At 55.7% G+C, this 21,087-nt stretch overlaps 2 protein-coding genes across 2 annotated transcripts in view; both read right to left on the bottom strand.

Annotated features, from left to right (window-relative positions):
• The window catches only part of NLRC5 (NLR family CARD domain containing 5), a 940,085-nt gene that overhangs the window by 492,286 nt on the left and 426,712 nt on the right, over positions 1-21,087 (bottom strand). The window lies entirely within an intron of this gene.
• ADGRG3 (adhesion G protein-coupled receptor G3) lies at positions 5,800-18,934 on the bottom strand (the record flags this gene model as incomplete). Its single annotated transcript, XM_081108683.1, has 12 exons — positions 18,803-18,934; positions 16,974-17,154; positions 12,178-12,316; positions 11,573-11,707; positions 10,693-10,827; positions 10,135-10,174; positions 9,837-9,937; positions 9,593-9,705; positions 8,281-8,561; positions 8,069-8,162; positions 6,704-6,978; positions 5,800-5,909 (listed from the first exon to the last, which is right to left on the bottom strand). The coding sequence occupies exons 1-12, from the start codon at positions 18,861-18,863 to the stop codon at positions 5,800-5,802; spliced, it is 1,665 nt and encodes a 554-aa protein (XP_080964809.1). The 5' UTR covers positions 18,864-18,934.

Genomic DNA, 21,087 nt, shown 5'->3' with positions numbered 1-21,087 from the left:
TTCTATCCCTCTCCCTTCCTCACTGTAAAAATCAATAAAATATATTTAAAAAAAAAAAAAGAATGTGGTGGTGGAGGGGTAGTGAGGACTGGGGAGAACAGAGCAAGGTCTCCCCAGACTTGTCATCACCCCCTGGGGTGACCAGGGCCAGGAGGGCAAAGGGACCTGGAGGTAAAGGCTGGGCCCCACTTCCCTGATCCAACCCCTACTTGGGCCTCTTGGGGAGGCAAGTCACTGACCACCAGCTGTGAGGGGAAAACCAGGCTCTGCTCCCAGCTCCTGCAGGGCCCTTGAACCATTCCCTGCCCCTTTCCGGGCCTCAGTTTCCCCTTCATACTATGAAAGGAGGGACAGGTGTTTTCCATCCAGGTCTGACATTCTGTAGGGCTCCGGAGGAGCTGAACGCGTCTGCTGCTTTTCTGGAGGTCAACCCAGCTGAGTCCCGGGGGGTCAATATCACACCTGAGGCCCTGTGTCCATCAGGCCCGTTCAAGACCCCAGTTCCCTGCAGGCGAACCTCCCACTGAGCCCAGCAGCCAAGCAGCACAGCCCCGTCTGCTTCTTGGACACAGAGACCATGAGCTCGGAGACAGCGATAATAATCAGGTGTTTACAGTTTCCCATGCAAACTAAGGGTTTTACAGAGATAAGGTCATTTATCCTCCAATGACTCTGTGAGGCCGACACTATTATGATACGCACTTTGCAGATGAAAAAATTGAGGCCTAGAGAGGTTAAGAGCACAGCCTAAGGTCACAGAGCTAGTAAATAGCCGATCTGGGTATATTTCTGAAATCCATGCACTTTAGGGCCTAAATGAGATGGGGAAATCCCAGAAGAGTGTGCGGGAGGCAGGGCGGGGGTGGGGGGGTGGGGGGGTGCGGGGCGGGAAGGATGGTAAGTAAGGAAAGAAGCAGGATGTGGAAAGGGCCAAGGTGTCGGTGGGCAGCAGGGGCTTACAGCTAGAGCAGGAGCTAAGACGGGGCCTGAGCCCACGGTCACAGAACACTGTCATCAGAGGCAGAGCTGGATCAGAACCGGTAGGACTTCCTTCCCCATATCAGGCCGCCTCGCCAGCCACAGTGCAGTTTGGAGAGGGAGAGGGCATTCCGGCCTCAAAGTGCCCTGGACCCTGCCCCGAGGCCCAGAAGCGTCCCCCATCCCACACGTCATTTTCTACACCCTCCCCAGAAGCAACCTCTTCTTCCCCAACACCAGCCCCTCCTGCCTCCCCCCCCCGCCCCCCCCCCGCCCCCGCCCCCGCCCCCTCTCCCCCCCCCCCCCCACACACACACACACACAGAGGTCAGGGCTGAAGAAGCCCCTTTACCACCAGCACCTTCCCCCACCCTCCCTGCCAGGCAGGGTCCAGCCACCCTCAGTCCCCTATTCCCCTCTCACCCTCCTAGGACAGCCTGTACTATCTGTTTAGTCTGTCTCCATAGTAACGGCTTTCTGAAGCGGAGGGCCTTCCTGGGAGAGGAGGCTTCTGGGAAATGTAGTCTTCTGTCACTACCCAGGTCCGGGCCCGGAAGCCCTGGGCTGCAGGTTCCTTGGCCAGCGGTGGGCTGGAACCAGCCTATGCCAGCTCCCAAGAGCTGATCGTTAACATTTCAGGAATGTTGGCGAGCCAGTTGAAACGCACAGCCATGGTTAAAACGTTTCCCGTTTCTGTTTTTGGAGAAAAAGGGACCCACAAAAGTCACACTGCCGCCCTGTGGAGGTTCGGGGGTGAAATACTGGGGAAACACTGCAGCCGTCCTGACAAGGGTGTATAGTTGCTGTGACTGGTTGAACGGTAGGGCTGACCTCAATTCTCAACAGTAAAGAAGGGTTCTTTTCTTCCAGCTGGAACAGTAGGCAGCCATGGGAAATAACGTGCGAAGGATAAATTAGACGGAGGAGACCGCGTGCGGACTTCAGTCCCGGTGCGCACCCCGCGATTAGCTCTGTGGGCAGCTCACCGGGGTGAAGGCAGGAGGGACGAGGAGGTGGGAAGCCAGTGACGCGTTGGGCTGGTGGATGAAACATAGACAGGCTTCTTTCTCCTCCCCCCCCGTGCACCATCTCATTTCCTTTGTAAATTTATTTACTTCCCTCTATCCCTACACCTACTCCCATTCCCTGCTCCCGATAGGCACCCTTTCTGTTGGGTGTTTTTCTTTCCACCCACATGAGCATTGTTTTGCACGCTGCTGTTTTTAATTTGTGTAAGTAATATTGCATTCAGACCTCCTGTTTCTTTTATTTTCACTTTGTTCAAGACCCATCTGTGCTGCTGTGTGTCCACGGCACGGATCCACGTGAATAACCTCCCTGCTCTCACAGGGACGGACCAACTCCCTCCCACAACGGACAGTGCCACACAGGCCGTGGGCCTGTCCCTTTAAGACCTGGGAGAGCAGCAGCACCCCGTTTTTTCTCCAGGCAGTTGAAACCTACCCGCTCCCCACCTTTTGCAATGCGTGAGGGAGCCTAGAACCCTCGCGCCTGCCAGCGGTTGGTATTATCTGGCTTCCTAACGTTTGCCAGTTTCCGGTATCCCTATTAAACGTGTGTCTCTCGTGCTTTTAAACGTGTCTTGATGTACTAATGTGTTCGTTTTAGGTGTTTCCTTCTCTTGAATTGTCCCTTAAGACTTCAGCCCATTTCTCTTTACTGGGGACGTCCTTCTTCTGATTGGCAGGACTTCCAGATGTTCCTCTCTGGTTTTCGATGTTGCAAATGTCTTCCCGTGTTCTGTCCCGTGTCTTCTAATATATCCCTGGGTGTCCTTCTTTAAGCAGAAAACCTTAACTTTGATGTGATTAAATTTGCCAGGTTTGAGTCTGATGTTTTGTGCTTATGAATTTTTGCTTGAGAAGTCCTTCTTTGCCCTTCGGTTGCAAAATATGTTCCTACATTAAAACGTCATAATTTTGGCATTCCATTTAGACCTTGAATCTGCCTGAAGCCCACCCCTGGGGTCAGCCAGCCTAGTCCAAATTCTGAGGGGTTAGGGAGAGATTCTGTCTTATTTGTCTCCATATAATGAGCCAACTTCCCAAAGCCATCATCGGATCGTTCATCCTTCTTGGTGATGCCACTTTAGTCATGCATTATGTCTCCTGAGTGGACATGAGTCTGCCACTGAGCCCTCTATTCTGTTCCACTGGTCTTCATGCCTATCCCTGCACAAACCCCATATTGGATTTATCATTATGGTCTTGTAATAATTTCTTAAAGAATCTGTAGTTCAAGTCTTCCTTCTATGCCCTCTTTCATATATGTTGAGGTAGCTATGTGAGGCCTACATGCCTCCATATAAATTTTAGAATAACTTTTTAAAAGTCTTAAAGAATCATTTGGAATCTTTATTGAAGTTGCATTGTATTCCTAAATTAATTTGTGAATAATTTTTGTCTTTTGATATTATCTGTCAGAGAGCACAGAATAAGTAGGTCTTCTAATTTCCTGTATATTTGTTACATTGTAATAAAAACATACTAGGAGTAAATAAATTGGGGTAGAGTGGAGAGAATCGGGGAGCCATGGTGGTGATGGTGGGGGGGCCCATCCTGCAGCACCCCGATGAGCCCTGCAGCCCAGGGCCTGATAAGGTGATGGCCAAGGCCAAGTTCTGGCCCAGTCACATTCCTGAGGGACCAGGCGGGCCGGGCACCAGGCAGCCCTCTCAGCCAATGTCTCATTTAATCCTTTATCAACGCTGTGGGGCAGCTGCTGCCACCCCCGCCTTATAGGTTCAGCGGGTGAGGAACTGATCCTTGGCAGGTTGGTGGGCCTCTTAGAGCCTCCATGCCTCGTCCCCACACGGGGCTGTGCACTTGACAGAGCTGAGAAGGAATCTAGAAGGGAGCCTTAACCTTCACACCTGGACCCCGGACCTCCTAGTTCACATACAGGCTTTACACAAGGGCTCCACCTGGTTTCTCTTCAAGCCAAGGAAGGGGGTCTCGGGGAGCCAACTACCTCCCCCTGAATCGTGCGGGGCACTAGACTTCGTCACCTCACTTAGTGCTCTCAGGACGAGGCAAGGACTCAATCTCAATTTTACGGAGCAGGAAGCGGGCTCAGAGAGGCGCAGTGACATGCAGCCCCTTCGTAGCAGAGGCGGGATTTGAACCCAGGCCCTCAGACCCTGGTGTCCCTCTGCTCTTCCTCAGCGCAGGTTGGCAACTCCAAGGCGTTGGGGGGAGGGAGCTGAGATCCTTGGCATGAGAATCATAGGTCTGTGAGGATAAACCCTCAGCCCCACCAAGTGTGTGCACCAAACCAAAGCCTGTGGCTCAGCTGCTGTGATGTCCACACCCCAGGATTTCCCTTCCAGGAACACGGTGACTTGCTTAAAATAGGGCCCCCCCTTCCTGTCTTTCATCTGTTGCTGGTCCCGACTTGGCATCTGGCAGGTCAGCAGCCCCGGGGCCGTGGGGAGGGTCTCATTGGACTAACTTCTCATCTGTAGAATGTGCCTGACCGGCTGCAAAGCCCCCTTGGCAGGGTGCGGGTGGGGAGGGGTGCGATTCCCCGCTGGTTAGTAAGTCAAGGCTAGAGCGGGAACGTGATGGTGGAGATGGGGCTCCGGGAGGGGGACCGTCCCAGGGCTCTGCCCTCCTGTCCGCAGGCTGGGGAAGCGGGTGTGGGGAGGCGGGCTGTGTCTCTCTCCATCTGTCCCTCTCTGATCTCTCCCTTTGCATCAGCTCATCTGTTAATTCTCTCTCTAGCTCTATCTCTCTATCTCTTCCTCCATCTCTATTATCTGCCTCCTTTTGTTTCCTATGGAGGAAACAGCAGGCGGTTGCTTGTGACCCAGAGGTCCAGCTGCTGGAAGCAGGGTCTGGCCTGGGACACACCCCTGGCTCAGGGCTGTCAGGCTGCTGCCGAGCTCACACATCCACCTACTAGGCGGCGGATATTTGCTCAGGGCCCAGACGCACCAGGGCTGGGCTGACAGGCTAGTGAGGCCGGCAAAGCGCCTGCTCGTAGCTGTAGGTGCTCAGATTCCCGGTGGGGTGTGCAGGGGGGGTGGGGGGGAGGGAGGGAGGCTGGGGGATGTGCTCCCTCTCTCTGCTCAGCCCAGCCCCCTCCCCTGCCTTGGACCTCCAGCCCACTATGACCCTCACGGTGACCCCTACCCTGGCAGCAGATCAGAGGTCAAGCCACCCACATGGCAGTCAGAATGGGAACAGGGGCCTTGCTGGGGGTGTCACCCAATGAGTGGCATTCTCTGGATGTCAGTGTCCTGGCAGCCCCCCAAATGGTGGGGGTTCTTCTGTGATAATAGGCCATGGTGGGACTGGCCCAAGCCCCCAAACAAACCTCCAGTTCACAACGACCTGGTGCCTGAGGGGCTGACGCCTCCTCAATTCCCCCTCACCACGGGCAGGGGAGCCAGCGGGTGGAGAGGCAGTGACAACAGGGAGGAAGGGGAGGCTGGGCTCCTTGGAGGGGCCGTGCCAGCAACAGACTCTCCTCTTACTGAGACCAGACGGTGGGCAATGGCAGAGATAGGCTGCTTCTCTATGAAGGCAGGGGTGGGGTGGAGTTGGGTGGGGTGGGGGGTGGGGGTGTGCAGAGCGGCAGGGGTGAGGGTGCTATTCTGTGCTGGGAGGAGGCTCAGGGTTATGGGAACCTGGAGCCCCTGCAATCCTGGATTGGGGGATTCTGATACCAGAGCCGATCTGGGTGGGACCTCTGAGATCATGTGGTTGCCCTGTCCCTCCCCCTCCCTCCCCAGCCACACTGCACAGAGGGAGGCCGGGAGCTGTCCAGGTGCACACAGCGGGTCAGAGCCGAGTCCTGTCACTGCGACGCCGTGTGGGTCTGCTCAGCCCGGGCGGTGCCGGAGGAGGAGGACGCGGCGGTCTGGCTCGGGAAGTAGAGGACGGTGAACCAGCAGAAGATGAAGACACCTGAGGAGGAGAGGGCAGGGGGGAGCCCGGAGTGAGGGGGTGGGGGTGGGGACAGGGAGCTGGGCGGCCTGGCGGCGGCTGCCCAAAGGAAAAATAGCCCCATCGTAAAAGTTCAAGAATTTATGGGGAAATGGGGCAAAAATGAAACCGGAAAAAGAACCAAAAAGGCATATTGGAGTTCAGGTTTAAATATGAAGGGTGCCCAGCCAGCGTGGCTTGGTGGTTGAGCGTCAACCTATGAACCAGGAGGTCACGGTTCGATTCCTGGTGGGGGCACATGCCCGGGTTCCATCCTCAGTGTGGGGCGTGCAGGAGGCCACCAATCCATGAATCTCTCTCATCATTGATGTTTCTCTCTGTCTAAGGCGGCCCCATCAGATCCTTGACGCTCCTAAGAACTGGAAGAGACCTAATCAGACCGTCGTCACTAGACTTGGCAGGGCATCCTGGGTTGAGGTGACTATATTGGGGGCCACGGGTAGGAACGGGCCAGCGGAGAGAGAAGAAGGTGAGAGGATGCACGTGGCTCCAGAGAGAAAGATGGAGAAAATCTCTGCTTTGGTTTGGAGGGCTTTTCCTGAGCCTGGCAGCAGCTCCTCTGAGGCCAGCCAGTCTTTCTGCCCCGAGGGTCTGGGGAGAGGCCTGGGTCCGATATTTACCATCAGCAGCCCTGACCTGAGCTGGCCTCATGGAATCCTGTTTCCTGCCAACCACTCTCTCCCTGCCTCCCATCCCCACCTCCCGCCCCAGGTGCAGACGGGGCAGCCGCCACCTGCCGGGCCCAGGAGCCTCACCTTGTAAGGAGTTGAACAGTGCGAAGATGTAGATGGTGGACAGCCCCAGCGGCGTGAGGATGGCCAGCCCCCAGGTCATGCCCACCAGGCTCGAGAGGCCCAGCAAGGTGAGGACCCCCTTCCAGTGCTGCCGCTGCTCCTTGCCGGCCGTGGCACTCGACAGAGTGAAGATCTTCCAGGCCAGCAGGCCCAGCACCACTGCGCTGAAGAGGAAGGTGACGAGGAAGTAGCCGTGGACGGTGGCGTAGAGGGCAGTTTTCTCCTGGAACCAGCACCTGGGGGGGGGGTGGCCATTGGGACGGGGCCAGGTCCTGCTGACCAGCGAGCCCTGGGCTGTCTCCCCGGACTGACCTTCAGCGACCAAGAAGACGCCCTTCCGTCTCCACCCAGCCACCCCCTCTCCTGGGGGAGGGGCTCTGGGAGGCTCCGGTCTGGTGTCTCTTTTTTATTTTATTTTCATTTTTAAATATATTTTTATTGATTTCAGAGAAGAAAGGAGAAGGAGAGAGAGATAGAACATCAGTGATGAGAGAGAATCATTGATCAGCTGCCTCCTCCACGCCTCCCACTGTGCCCTTGACCAGAATCGAACCTGGGTCCCTTGAGTCCACAGGCCGGCACTCTATCCACTGAGCCAAACCGGCTAGGGTTCTGCTGTCTCTTTAGACTAGTGGGTGCAAAAGGGTCAATTGGGCCCCAAAGATATGTTGTAAAAAAGATATGCCCCACATGATGTTGTAAAAAAAAAAAATGAATTAATGACCATCGTTTAAAAAGTAGGAGGTTTGGCATAAGCACCCAGATTTCTGCTTCTGTTGTAAAACCACATGCCTGGGACGGGGGCGGGGAGGGGGGCGGGGAGTTCAAAATGCAACTCCCAGCTTTGATTGGTTTGGCTCAGTGGATGGAGCGTCGGCCTGCAGACTAAAGGGTCCTGGTTTCGATTCCAGTTGAGGGCATGTACCTGGGTTGCGGGCACATCCCCAGTAGGGGGTGTGCAGGAGGCAGCTGATCGATGTTTCTCTCTCATCGATGTTTCTAACTCTCTATCCCTCTCCCTTCCTCTCTGTAAAAAATCAATAAAAAAAATATATTTAAAAAGAAAAAAACATGTCCCCAAGTGCCAGATGGACTGGTGGTGGACCAGGCCAGAGCAAGGCATCCCGCCTCCTGCTCTGGGTCTCTCTCTCCTTCTCAGGACCCCTCGCACACTGCATAGCCTCTCTCCAGGCCTCAGTTTACCCCTGCGGATAGGAGGATCCTTCGCTTTGACTTCCTGGGTCTCTCCTCTCCCCACCTCCCTCTGGCCTCCATGTGTGCAGCCAGGGACCCGGCGTCACTCCTGCCCCCACAGCCACCACTCACAGCTCCAGTGAGGTCCTGTTGTCCTGGTCTTGGATGGTGTAGACGCCATAGCTGCTGGCACTCCCGGTGCCGATGACCATGAGGACTGGCAGGCCTGGGCGGGGGAGGAGGCACGGCATTGCTGGGACGCACACCCGGAGCCAGCCCCTCTGCCCAGCCCGCCCACGCCTACCCCGGCCCGCCCACGCCTATCCCAGCCAGCCCACACCTACCCCAGCCCACGAGGCTCAGCTTCAGGAAGTAGTGCCCGAAGTAGGTGTTGAAGACCCTGATGACGAGCAGGTAGAGGTGGAAGGATTCCAGGACCATCCAGGTGAAGACACAGAGCAGGAAGTAGTGGAAGATGGCCCCCCGGGCCACGCAGGCAGCATGGGGCCCCTGTGGGCCATGCCCCACATCGATGAAGAAGGCCAGGTTCAGGAGAAACAGGCTGACGCTGAGGGCCATGTGGATCTTAGGGGCATCTTCTGACTTGAACCTCTTCCAGGAGAACCTGGGGGAGAAGGGCCAGCGAGGGGCTACAAGGGCTGTGGCATCAAGGGGCCTCTCCTCCCCGCCTCCTCTGCTCCGCCCCTGCCGCGGCCAGAGTGAGGGCCCTCCGGTTCCGGCCCAGGAGCCCTCCCATGGCCACCCGGATCCTGCCGGTCTCCTCCCTCCCTCAACTCGATGCTTCAGCCCAACGGCGTAACTTGCCATTCCCTGGGTGCATTCTGCTGTCCTTGCCTGGTTTTGAAATGGTACTAGGAGGATAGAAAATGCCATCTTTGGGGAAAACTGGGTGAAGAAAGCAGGGGACTCTATGTGCTGTGTTCACCACTTCCTGCGAGTCTATAATTATTTATTTATGTGTAAATGTATTTTTATTGATTTCAGAGCAGGAGGGAGAGAGAGAGAAACATCGATGATGAGAGAGAACCATTGGTCGGCTGCCTCCTGCACGCCCCCCATTGGGGGATCGAGCTCGCCACCTGGGCTTGTGTCCTGACCGGGAATCGAGCCCTGACCTCCTGGTTCATACGTCAACAGTCAACCGCTGAGCAATGCCGGTCGGGCTACATAATTGTTTAAAAATATTTGAAAGACTTCAGTTCTGGGGCTCCGTGTGCGATGTTAACCGTCAGGACAGCTGAGAGCCTGTGATGCAAGCCTGGGCTCCCGGGGGCCCCTGGGGGTGGAGAAGCTGCCGGGGACGATTGACAAAGGAGAGAGCGAAGTATGAGAAGCAGAGGGAGACCGACTCCCGGGGACCTGGTCCTGGATCGAACCGCACCTGCCGTGAGCTCACTGGGGTCTTTCCATTACCTGGCCCCCACACACCTTAGGATGCGTAAGCCATGGGCTTTGAGTCTCTGCCACTTGTAACTGAAATGACCCAGCACATGGCAACCTCCGGCCCTATTTTACAGATGAGGACACTAAAGGTTTGGAGAGGATGTCAATATGATTTTGCACGACCAGGGTGCCTTTGGCCCGGCACCGTGTGCTGCCTTTGAGGACAGGAGGGAGTGGGGATGGGTCACCCACCTCAGGGCCACGTAGAAGACAATGGTGAAGGCCAGGAAAACCATGGAGGTGCCACAGCCAACCTGGGAGATTCGCACGAGGGCCTGCACGGTGGCTTTGTCCAGGGTCGGCCTCTGTGGGCAACACCCACAACCAGGACCTCATCAGCTGGCGGCCAGGCCCACCTACCCCCAAAGGCCATGGCCCCTCCCAGGACAGGAGTCTGGGCCCCTCCAGACGTGCTGGGGGTGGGGAGGGGCGTTACCAGCAGCAGGGCGAAGAAGGTCAGGTGGTCACAGCGGCAGACTGTCGCCTGCGCTCCGGGCTCCGTGGAGCAGCCCTCCGAAGACCAGTCTCCTGTTGACCCTGGAGAGGAGGGGAGAGGACCATCAGGAGGGGAGGGAGGGGAGGGAGGGGAGAAGGAAGAGGAGGGACCAGAGAGGGGGGAGGGGAACAAAGAGGAGAGCGAAGAGGGGCGGGGCCCTGTGGGTAGAGCCCTGCACCCCAAAGGGAGTCCAGATTCCCGCCACCTGTCTCACCCAGAGGAGTCCTCCAGGCCTTACCTTTAGTCACATCCCAGAATACACAGGTGAGGGTCATGTTCTGAAACCAGAGAATGGGAGTCAGGAGAGAGGCAGGGGGAGGCTGGGAGAGGGGAGAGAAGGGCATGGGAGGGGAGGGGGAGGACCGCGTGCTCCCTCCTCCTAGCATGTGTGTGCAAGGCTCACACGGGAGCTTCGGGGTCACAGAGGAACGCGGGCCACACTGTTGATGGCCCCTGGATCGGCACATGAGGGGCCTGGGTATGCTGACGGGCTGTGGGTGGGAAGGTTGCATGTCTGTGGGTGGGTGTGTAATGCCATGTGCATGCATGTGGGTGTGCCAGGTCCTGTGTGCACCTCTGAGCACGTGACTGGGAGGGTTCCGGAAGCATGTGGGCATCCGCACACAGGGTGGGCACGCATCCCCTGGGCACAATTGTGTGTGCGGTCCTAACGGCTTCTCCTAGGTGGATGTGGAGGGCGGACGGTGCGGAGTCCTGTGCTTGTCTGTCTGTGTGCCCAGGGGTGCCCACCCGCCTGTCTGCCCCTGCGTCACTGCCGGCCTGGGTGGGAGCTCACCGGAGGCTGGTGCGGGTGTGAGAAGGTGATCTCCACAGGCTCCGGCAGCGCCGTGACATGCATCCGGCCCAAACTCAAGCCCACCAGGCGGTTGTTCACCACGCTGCCCTCATCCTCCAGGCTGAGCTGGGGGCCCTGTGGAGGGAGATGGGGAGCCAGGCTGCAGAAGGGCTGTCTCAACTCAGCCATGGTAGGGTTCCTGGGAGCCTCCAGGACCCATGGTCCTTGCCTGGAAGACAAAGTCTGGACCAGGGGCCAGAGGACCAAGGGGTCAGGGGTGACATCCTCCCTGCTGCTCCCTATGGCCTCCTGCTCGGGCTGGTCACAAAGCCAGGCACTCTTCACACCTGGCCTCCAGACTCCTCTGCCTCTTAAATGGAGGAGCACGGGCCAGGAGAAACATCAGCCCAGAAATGGGGGGCGGTGGGTGCCTATGGGGGTAAGTACCCCACCACTGAAGGCCCTGGCCGCACCAGCACTGGGCATGCACACGTCTGCTTGGGAGCACATATATACCTCTGGGACACGCATGGGACACACCTGCATGGGTACGGGCACACTCGCTCATGTGGACTGTGTGTGTACCAGGAATAGGAAAGACATGCATGTGTGTGCATGCACAGGGACCCACAGGGACACGGGCACACTTGGGATACACGTACAGTCCAAGGTCACTGGTATGTGGGGTCCGAATATCTGAGTGTGTGGACCAGTGTGAGTCTGAAAGCCACAGGCTCTAGAGACGGGTCTGGGGTGGCCGTGAGCTGCAGAGGCTCTTCGCCTTCTCCATCGCCAGGGGGTTCCTCGAGGAAGACCCCCCAGAAGACGAGCATTGCCTGGGGAGCCTCAGAGCTGCCCTGCCCTCCATCCAGCGTCTCACCTTAAAGAGGTTCCCCGGGCCGATGTCCAGCACAGATACGGCCAAGGGGACCACCGGCCTGCTGCCCTGCAGGGAGGCGAACAGGCTCCTGGGCAGCCGGACTCTGGCGGGGAACTGGTGCTTGTCCTCCGGAATCTGTAACCACAGACCCAGTGGCTCCTCTCGACCCAAGGATTCCAGCCCCCAACACAGGTCCTGCCACTCCCCCAGGGGGGAGGGAAACTGAGGCACACCGGTGGAGAGGCGGCACCTGAGGACTTCCGCTCTGAGAGGCAGGACACCTGGGGGCACAGCCCAAGCTCCGCTCTGTTCAGGCTGTGAGCCCCTGGACACTCACGGGGCCTCAGGTTTCCCAATCCGGAGAATGGGAGTAACAAGGAGACCTCCCAGGGGTCTCGTCCTAGAAATCTGGACAATCTGTTACCAGGACCCACTCATCCACTTAACTCACCAGCGCCCATTAGCAAGTCGGAGGGGCCCTGCCGGGACACAGGAGGGCTAGGTTTTGCTGGGCACCAAGCCCAGACGGTGACTCCCACAGAATTCCGAAAGCCATGCCTGAGGAAACCGGCCAGAGGCAGCCAGCAGGGGCGGGGACGCTTCACCTGAGAGAGGTTCAGGGAGAAGTGCAGGTCTTCTGCGATGCTGGTGCTGACGTTCTTGACAAAAGCCTTCAGAAAAGGCAAATCCACCATCCCCCTCAGACTCCTCTCCACCAGATAGGTCTCGTAGTCCAGCCAGTATCTGCAAGGGGCCGGGGGCAGGGGCAATGTGGGGCCTTGCCAGCTGAGCCCCCCACTCACCTGGTCCCCAACCTGGATGAAAGGAGGAGAGAGACCATGGGCCATGATCATCAGGCTCTTGGGGCGGGAGGGGTGACTCAGAATGGCAGCGGGGAGACCCTGGGAGCACCGAGGAGAGGGGTGGCGAGGGAAGAGCCCAAGCTTGTCCGAGGGATTCCAGCCAGCAGTCCCTCTGAGTATTTCACGTGTTTGTCTTTTTGTAAAAACTTCCATATAACATAAAATGTGTCATTTTCACTACTTTAAAGTGTACGTGGACCTATGAGCCAGAAGGTCATGGTTTGATTCCCAGTCAGGGCACATGTCCAGGTTGTGGGCTTGATTTCCGGAATAGGGCATGCAGGAAGCAGCCGATCAATGATTCTCTCATCATCATCATCATTCATTCTCTCTCTCTCTCTCTCTCTCTCTCTCTCTCTCTCTCTCTCTCTCTCTCCCTCTCTGAAATCAATAAAAATATTTTTCTAAGGTGTACAAAGCATCACCCCATACCCATTAAGCAGTCACTCTCTTCCCTCCTCCCCTAGCCCCTGACAACCATTAATCTGGTTTCTGTATACATTTGCCAATTCTGGATATTTTATATAAATGGAATTATATGGTACCTGACCTTTTGTGCCTGGCTTTTTTTTTTTTTTTTACTTAGCATCATGTCTTCAAGGGTCATCCATGTTGCAGCTTGTACAAGTATTTCATTCCTTTTTTATGGGCGAATAATATCTCATTGTATGGATAGATCACATTTTGTTTATCCATTTACCCATTGATGGACATTTGGGTCATTTCCATGCTTGGGTTATTGTGACTAGGGCTGCTATGAACATTCACAGACAAGCTTTTGTTTGAGGATTTGTTTTCCGTCCTTTTGGGTACAAAGCTAGGAGTGAAGCCGGTGGTAAAGCTTTGCTTAACTTTCTGAGGAATTGTCAGGCCGCTTTCCACAGCCTGCACCATTTTACCTTCCCGCCAACGAGGTACGCTCCAATTTCCTCATGTCCTTGCCAATGCTTATTTTTCGTTTTGCTCTTCATTGTGGGTATAAAGTGGCATCTCATTGCAGTTTTAATTTGCATGTCCCTGATGTGCAATGATGCTGAGCATCTTTTTCTATGCGTGCTGGTCTTCGCCTATCTGCGGTGGAGGAATTCCTCTGAGCCTTTTAAACAGCGGGATGGGAATTGCGCGGCGTGGGTGAGCGTCTCCTCGCATCTATGGAGTACCCACTGCATACCGGGAATTCGGTCTTGGAGGACGGAGCTGTGTGGAAACTGACCTATGGGAGCTGAGCTGCGGTGGAACCTCCCAGGACATAGACGTTAATTGGCGTTTACTTTACACAGCTCCCTGGCCTCCGCTAAAACAGCCAGGTGAGGCCCGGCTGCGGCGCTCTCCGTGGTACTGAAACTTCCATGCACGCCAGGGGGTTGTTTTTCTTAAACCTAGGGTCTTAAGATCTGCTGCTCCGGCTAGGCCTGAGACAGCAATGGGAAGGGAGGGGTGGGGTGGGGTGGCGGCCAGATACAGCCAGAGCAAGGCTGTTGGAAAGGAGTAGCTATGGAGGGCTCGCCAGGAACACAAAAGGAGGCTCTTATTTTGACATCATTTTTGAACACGCACCGTTACCAAGGCAAACCCCCCCTCCCCCCCCCCCCCCCAGCAAGAAACCACAGAAAAAATATTGTGTAATGTAAAGAGTAAGCCAGGCAGAGATGTGCAAATGTGCTTGAGTGTAGCAGGCAATTAGAACACCATCAAGCCAGAGGCAGTGGGGCGAGGCTGTCCAAATCCATTGAATAAACCACGTCAATTGAAGTCTAGCTTTTGTTTACCTTTTAAAAATGGAAACAAAGAAGTATTGAGGCCCTAGCCTGTTTGGCTCAGTGGATAGAGCGTTAGCCTGCAGACTAAAGGGTCCCAGGTTTGATTCCGGTCAAGAGCACATGCCCAGGTTGCAGGCTTGATTGCCAGAGGGGGGGCGTGCAAGAGGCAGCCGGTCAATGATTCTCTCTCATCATTGATGTTTCTATCTCTCTCTCCTTCTTCCTTCCTCTCTGAAATCAATGAAATCAATAAGAATATTTTTAAAAAGAAGTATCGTGATTGTCATGATTACCGAATAAAATCGTGAATTGTATTTCATTATATATTTCACCTCATGCACTTAAAAAAAATTCCGTGGCCTCCTAAAACAGCCCCATTTGCTTTCTCAAGGAAATATTTCCTCATCTGCTTCTCAGAGCACTTAAAAAATTATTTTAGGTGTGAAAGTAACATTTTCAAAAAGTCTAAAGCGTCGCTATACCAATGAATTTTTAATGACAACATCGACACCCACTTAAGTACCATCTTGCCTGCCTGATATTAGTATAGCTACTTAGATTCCTTTAGTTTCATGTTTGCTGAATACATATCTTTCCACATTGTGCCTGCTGGTGGTTGTTTTTTCACGGTTACGTGGTGTGACATTAAACAACTCGCCTTTTACGTTGAAGGGGACATCTTGCCATTCTCCAGACATCCGAATGCCCAGAAAATGCAATGAGATGATGGGCCCCTGAATTCTTGTGGGCTTTATCTCCCATCCTCTAGTTCACTTATGTCTTCCTCGGGCGTCTTAAGTACGTGTCACTTTCTGCTCCTCAAATCTAATCGGCATAATGCAGACTAGGGATGCTTTGCTGAATGTCAAGATCAATAAGGTCTCTGTGAAGCATATGATGACAGCAAGGAGCGGGGAACTGACACAGCCCCAAGGAAACACTGCGACAGAATACTGTTGGCTCTGCCAGGTCCTTGCGAACTGGTACGGAGGAAAAAGTATCCGCCAGGTAATAGCTGGGTACCCATTGCCAGGGGCTGTGTTGATTGGTTCGAGTGAACACGTCCGTCTGGGACAGCAGCTGTCATTGGACTCGCTATGCGGTTAAGTTCATGATGGTCCACAGCCATCCTCCGAGACCAGCCTGACTCCGGAGAGCTCAATGGAGATGGAACAGGTATCGCCACCCCTGCTTCTTTCAAATCTCTGTCACAGGGGCATTACTCTCTGCAGGGATGTAGCTTCGTTTCCGGTTTACCAGCTTGGGAGAAGACATTCCAGGAGCTTCCACTGAACTCTTTCATTGTTTGATTTGCGGGGGGAGGGGGAGTTATTTTGTTGTTAATCCTCACCCGAGGATATTTTTCCATTGATTTTTTTTTTAAGAGAGAGTTGGAGAGGGAAAGATGGAGAGAAACATCAACATCGATGTGAGAGAAACGCATTGATTGGTTGCCTCCTGCACACGCCCTGACCAGGGTCTGGGCCAGGGAGGAGCCTGCAGCCAAAATACATATCCTTGACTAGAATCAAACCAGGACCCTTTGGTCACAGGCTGATGCTCTATCCACTGAGCCAAACCGGCTAGGGCTCCACTTAGCTCTTCAATGGAATGCCCTCCAAAAGCAACTCAGTGGAGAAAGCATCGTCTTTTCAATAAATGGTGCCAAAACATTAGATATCCAAATGTAAAGGCAGTAGTAATAATAATAATGTAAAGTTAGACATTTATCTCACACTGCACACAAAAATGTAACTCCAAATGCACAACCTAATTATAAGAGCTAGAACCATATACTTGTAGAAGAAAACCTAGGGGAAAATCCTTGCCACCTTGGGCTAGAGGAAATGTCTTTGATATGACAGCAAACACACACACACAATTTACACTGGGCTTCATTCAAAGTAAATGTTTGGATCTTCAAAAGATATCATTAGGGAAATAAAAAGACAAGACATACATACAGCCCTAGCTGGTTTGGCTCAGTGGAAAGAGCGTTAGCCTGCGGACCGAAGTTGTCCTGGGTTCGATTCCGGTCAAGGGCACACGCCTGGGTTGCGACTCGGTCCAACGTGCAGGAGGCAGCCAATCAATGATTCTCTCATCATTGATGTTTCTATCTCTCTCTCCCTCTCCCTTCCTCCCTGAAATCAATAGAAATATATTAAAAAATAAAATACAGCATTGGCCCGCCCCTTCTCACATTGGTGTAGCTTATACAACCCTTCATATTTTGGTCCCGACTTATATTTTCAGTTCTATCCCCAACCCGCCCCACCTCCCCATTGTTACTTCCATCGCCAGCACGTTATTCTTTCACAGTTCAAAGCACTGGTGTTCTTCCTCAATACTCCCTGAAGGTCGGTTGCCCGTATCTCCTAACATTGTTTGGGTGCAACTGGAAAACTCCTATGCAACCTTCAAAGCCCTTTCCTGGGTTCCCTCCTCTAGGAAGCTTTGGCAGACGTTTTTCCTTTGAGCTAACCTGGTCCCTTGTTCCCCCTTCTGTAGGACCACACTCTGGAGTCATCACCATTTGGGCCTGTGTCTGTCCCTTCACAACTCCCAATGGCAGGGACAGGGGCCGATTTATCTTTGTATCCACTGAGTCAGAGGCGTCTCAGGGTCAGAGAGATATGCGTGTCCAACAATAAGGTGGAAGGGCAAGATGGGAGCAGCATTTTCTGGGGTCGTGGGGGCTGATAGCTCCGTCCCGTCCCTCCTCCCCACCCCTGCAGGAACCCCAGATCCCTGCTCCGGCTCAGAGGGCCTTGTTACCTCTGCAAGTTTTCCAGATGACAGGAGGAGCTCCCAGCCTGCGCGCAGCTGTTGAAACACTTCGCAGTGCTCATCAGCTCAAAGGGATCGTAATGGTCCTTATTGATGAGCCCCAGGCAGACGTTCCTAGGCTCCTCATCCTGTGTTGTTTGCTCAGATTTGTTCTTGAAATCGTTCTCACCTAAGGGAGGGATGTAGAGTGTGAAGGGGCAGCAAGGGCTCCAGGGTCTGTGGTATGGGCTGGAACCCCAGCTCCGCCCATTCACACTGACGGTGTGCACTTGAGCTGGATCATACCTTCCCTGGGCCTCGGGTCCAAGGTGAAAGGACCCTTCCCCTTCCCCCTCACTCCATCCCCCCCCCCCCACTCCTTCTTACAGGGCCAGTGGGATGCTTTGGAGAAAGTGTGTACAAAGGGCTTGGGCATGTGGCTCTGTAGATAAAAGGTTTAATATGTTAGTGATAGTACCCTTTTGCACCTCCTCCAGGAAGTCTGCCTGGCTTTTTGCAGTTGTTTTACATCAGACTTTCCAAAGCCCTTGCAACTGTGGCCTTATGAATGTATGGGTCTTGGTTTGCCTCATTCTCCCCCATTTCCGTTACAACCCTCATGGCGACCTCCTGGAGTAGGGGATGCAGCAAACGGAGGTCCCTGTAGCATAGTGACTGGGGCAAGGTCACCAGCTAGCTGGAGATGGCTCCAGGACTAGCAACCAGCTTCCATGACTTCCAGTTCCGTTCCCTTTCACCTGGGACAGGGGCTGGAGAGGAAGCTTTGGGTCACATGCAAGCTGTGTGGCCTCAGACAAGTTACTCAATCTCTCTGAGGCTTAATCTTCTCATCAGTCAAATGAGGCCAGTGGGTTTTGCGGGGAGATTAGAGATCATAAAGGACATAACCCATTGTAGGTGTTCATTTCTCATCAAAGGCAGGTGGCCTGGCTGCATGGGCTCTCATCCCTGCAAGGCAGTGACCGCTGGAGATGAGCAGCAGCTGCCCCCTCGGTGTGGGTTTGTCAAGTCCAGTTCACCACAGACCCCACCGCTCCCCACTGCCTCCCCAGCACCGACACCAAGTTGCCTCCCCCTTGTCCAGATAAAGCTCCCCGCAGTAGGTTTTTTCCCCCTCTGCCTGAGGGATCACCACGGACTTCCCAGAGCAGCAGGGAAATGAATAAGAGCTGGCCAGGTGGGCAGGGGCTGGAGCACAGCTTTCCTGGGAAAGGGACCAGCAAGGACAGGGCCTGGGGTTTTCAAACTGCCCCTGGACAACGGCCGCATGTGTGCAAGGCCGAGTGAAGCGGGCGGGACGAGTCTTGTTCCTGGTTTGGGTGCCCGAGGACTGTGGGGCCATTGTGGGGACAGGGAGGCGGGCCGGAGGAGGGTGGTGGGAGGGCAGTGTAAGCCCTGCCAGGCCTCAGGCTCTACAGCTCCCCTGCCGCTTCCCAGAGCTCAGAGGCCAGCTGGAGAAGAGCTTGTCCAGGGCCCAACTGTGTCCCAGGCCCACCCGTGTCCCAGAGCCCATCTATGTCCCAGGCCCACCCATGTCCCAGAGCCCATCTATGTCCCAGGCCCATTTATGTCCCAGGTCCACCCATGTCCCAGAGCCCACCTGTGTCCCAGGGCCAGGCCTGCCAGGGAGCCATAGCACAGGTGGCGTAGTGGGGAGCACTCTCCATGCTCCCTCCAACCCCAGGGCACTGACCTGAGGCCCGGAGAACCAAAGTTTACCAGGATGGCATCTAACTCAAGCCCCCTCCCTACCCACCCTCGCCCCTGGCAAGGGGTCTCCGGGCTTGGCAGGAGGGCATGAGGAGCCAGTCACTCACCTGAGGCCAGGAGCAGGAGGAGCAAGAGAAGCAGTGCCCCCAGGGCCCTGGGTGGCACCATCCTTGGCCAGCCTTGTCCACTCTGGAGGGAGCCCTGTGGCCGTGTATCCTCTGGTCCCGGCTCTGCAGAGCCCTCCTGCCCCCACCCTCCCCCGCAGCGTCAGAGCTTCCTGTGGCCTCTTTGTAATCCTTCCTGCTCCATGGCGCCATCGGTTGGGTTGTGAAAGGTGTGGGGAACTGGGCAGTGCTCCCGTCTCGCCCCATTCAGTGACCACCTGCAGAGGGAGCCCGACTGGGCAGGAGCTGCTGAACCCACCGGGGACGCGCTCCTGGCCCTGCCTCGGAGGGTGCGGTGGGGCTGCGGCCCAGTGGTCACAGAGGCCTCACAAGAGCCGGCCACTGGGGAGTGGTGGTGAGCACGGGCTTTGGAGTCAGGCACACCCAGCTCAGACCTTCCTCTCACAAGCTGGGGGCCTCTCTGAGCCTCTGTCTCCTCCTCTGTAAAGCAAACGGCAATGGGCTGCCTCCTAGGACCGGGTCAGAGTTTGAGGAGGCCCATACACGTGGGCACACAGCCTGGCTACAGGGATGAGGCTCAATGTGGATGGAACTTGTGCTCTCTTGCTCACGCCTATGGTACCTATGGTTCGAACAAAGCCAGGCTCAAATCCATGCCTGCTGGGGGCTGGGAGAAGAGAGGGAGCCAGCTCAGGGGTCCGGGCCCTTTCTCACCAGGAGAGGCAGGCCGGGAGGGGGCGGGGACCGGAGCATGGGCTCTGGGGATTGGCCAGGCCTGGGCTGACGTCTGTCCTGGCCACTTCCTGGCTTTCCTGAGCTGTCCGTTACTCTGAGCCTCTCAGAGGCGCGTGGGGATCTCATGAGATGATGCCAGTGAATTGTTCGGTCATTTGGCGTGGCCATTATCATCTCTATCATTGTCTGACTGTCCCATGATCCGGTGGCCCAGGCAGGAAGTCGGGGCAGCAAACACACATGGGGTCAGGCATGAAGGAAGGGAGGGGCTGGCCACTTCGTCCCCAACTCTGGTGGCCCCAAGGAAGCCTGCGGATGAGGCCAAGGCCCTTGGCATGGGTCCACCGCCACTTTGAGATCAGAAGGTAAAGGGCACCCCGCCAAGAAGGTGCATGTGATCAGTCCCCCCTCCAGCTCAGGCCAGAGCCAGACCTGCTCTGCTTTGGGGGCCTCATGGGGACCTGCCCAGCCCCGACTGGCCTCTATTTCCACTTCCTCCCACATGGCGTCTGGACAGGACTCGGTCCCCAGCTGGGCTCTCTGGGCCTGAGGAGGGCTGGGGAGGGCATGTCGGGGTCACTTGTGGGGTGTGGTGGCAGGCAGGAATCTGGCATGGGGCCCCAGGAATGTCCCCTGGGAGGACAGATGGGAGCCACTGGGCCTGCCCCCCCTCCCCACCCAGCAGCCTGCCGGCCTACCCACCCCAGGTCCCCGGCCGTGGACAAGGGCTCTGTGAATTGTTACCTGCTGAGCCCACCCCCGGAGACCCGTCCGGGCACCCAAACCCTCAGAGGGTTCCAGGCACACCTCACACACACCTCCCGGGGCAGCTGGGAGCGGAGGGAGCAGACCGCGGAGGGCAGCAAGCTCGGAGGCAGACCTTGGTGGACCTGCACCGGCCTTGGAGGCCGGGGCACGAATAGCAACCATCCAACACGACTGCTCCCAGAACTCACGCGGACAGAGTGTTTGACCTGCCTCACCTGTGTCACGGGATGGGGCAGGCAGATTTGGCCGCGCCAGGCTGGAGGCGGTGGGTGATGGGAGACTCGTTCAGTCATTTCATCCTTGCGGCCCCGGTGCCTCACACTGGTCCACAACCTGGTGACATACACCACGCGGACCAGCCGAGAGCTGAATTCAGCCCTCAAGTGTGACTCCCTGGGCCAGCGAATTTTTTTGGATCGGCCACCATTTTAAAATCCAGGGATTTGACACCACCACAAGGTGAATTTCCCGTTTCTCATCAAAGGCAGGTGTCTGGCTACACAGGCTCTCGTGTCTGCGAGGCAGTGACCGGCTGGAGATGAGCAGCAGCTGCCCCTCGGTGTGGGTGTGTCATGTCCAGTTCACCACAGACCCCACCGCTCCCCACTGCCTCCCAACACTGACCCCAGTTGCCATTTATCCTTCCCCTTGTCCAGTAGGTGTTTTGTTTTGTGGCCCACCCACATCCCCCCCCCACACACACACACATATAGTCCTCTTCTCTCATTCACGTTTCCCAACCAGTGACTTTTAACAGAAGCAGA

The sequence above is a fragment of the Myotis nattereri genome (genome assembly GCF_964212035.1).
Source record: "Myotis nattereri genome assembly, chromosome: 15".
NCBI classification, from domain to species: Eukaryota; Metazoa; Chordata; class Mammalia; order Chiroptera; family Vespertilionidae; genus Myotis; species Myotis nattereri.
The sequence above is the reverse complement of the archived record's forward strand: the minus strand, read 5'-3'. Positions and strand labels throughout refer to the sequence as shown.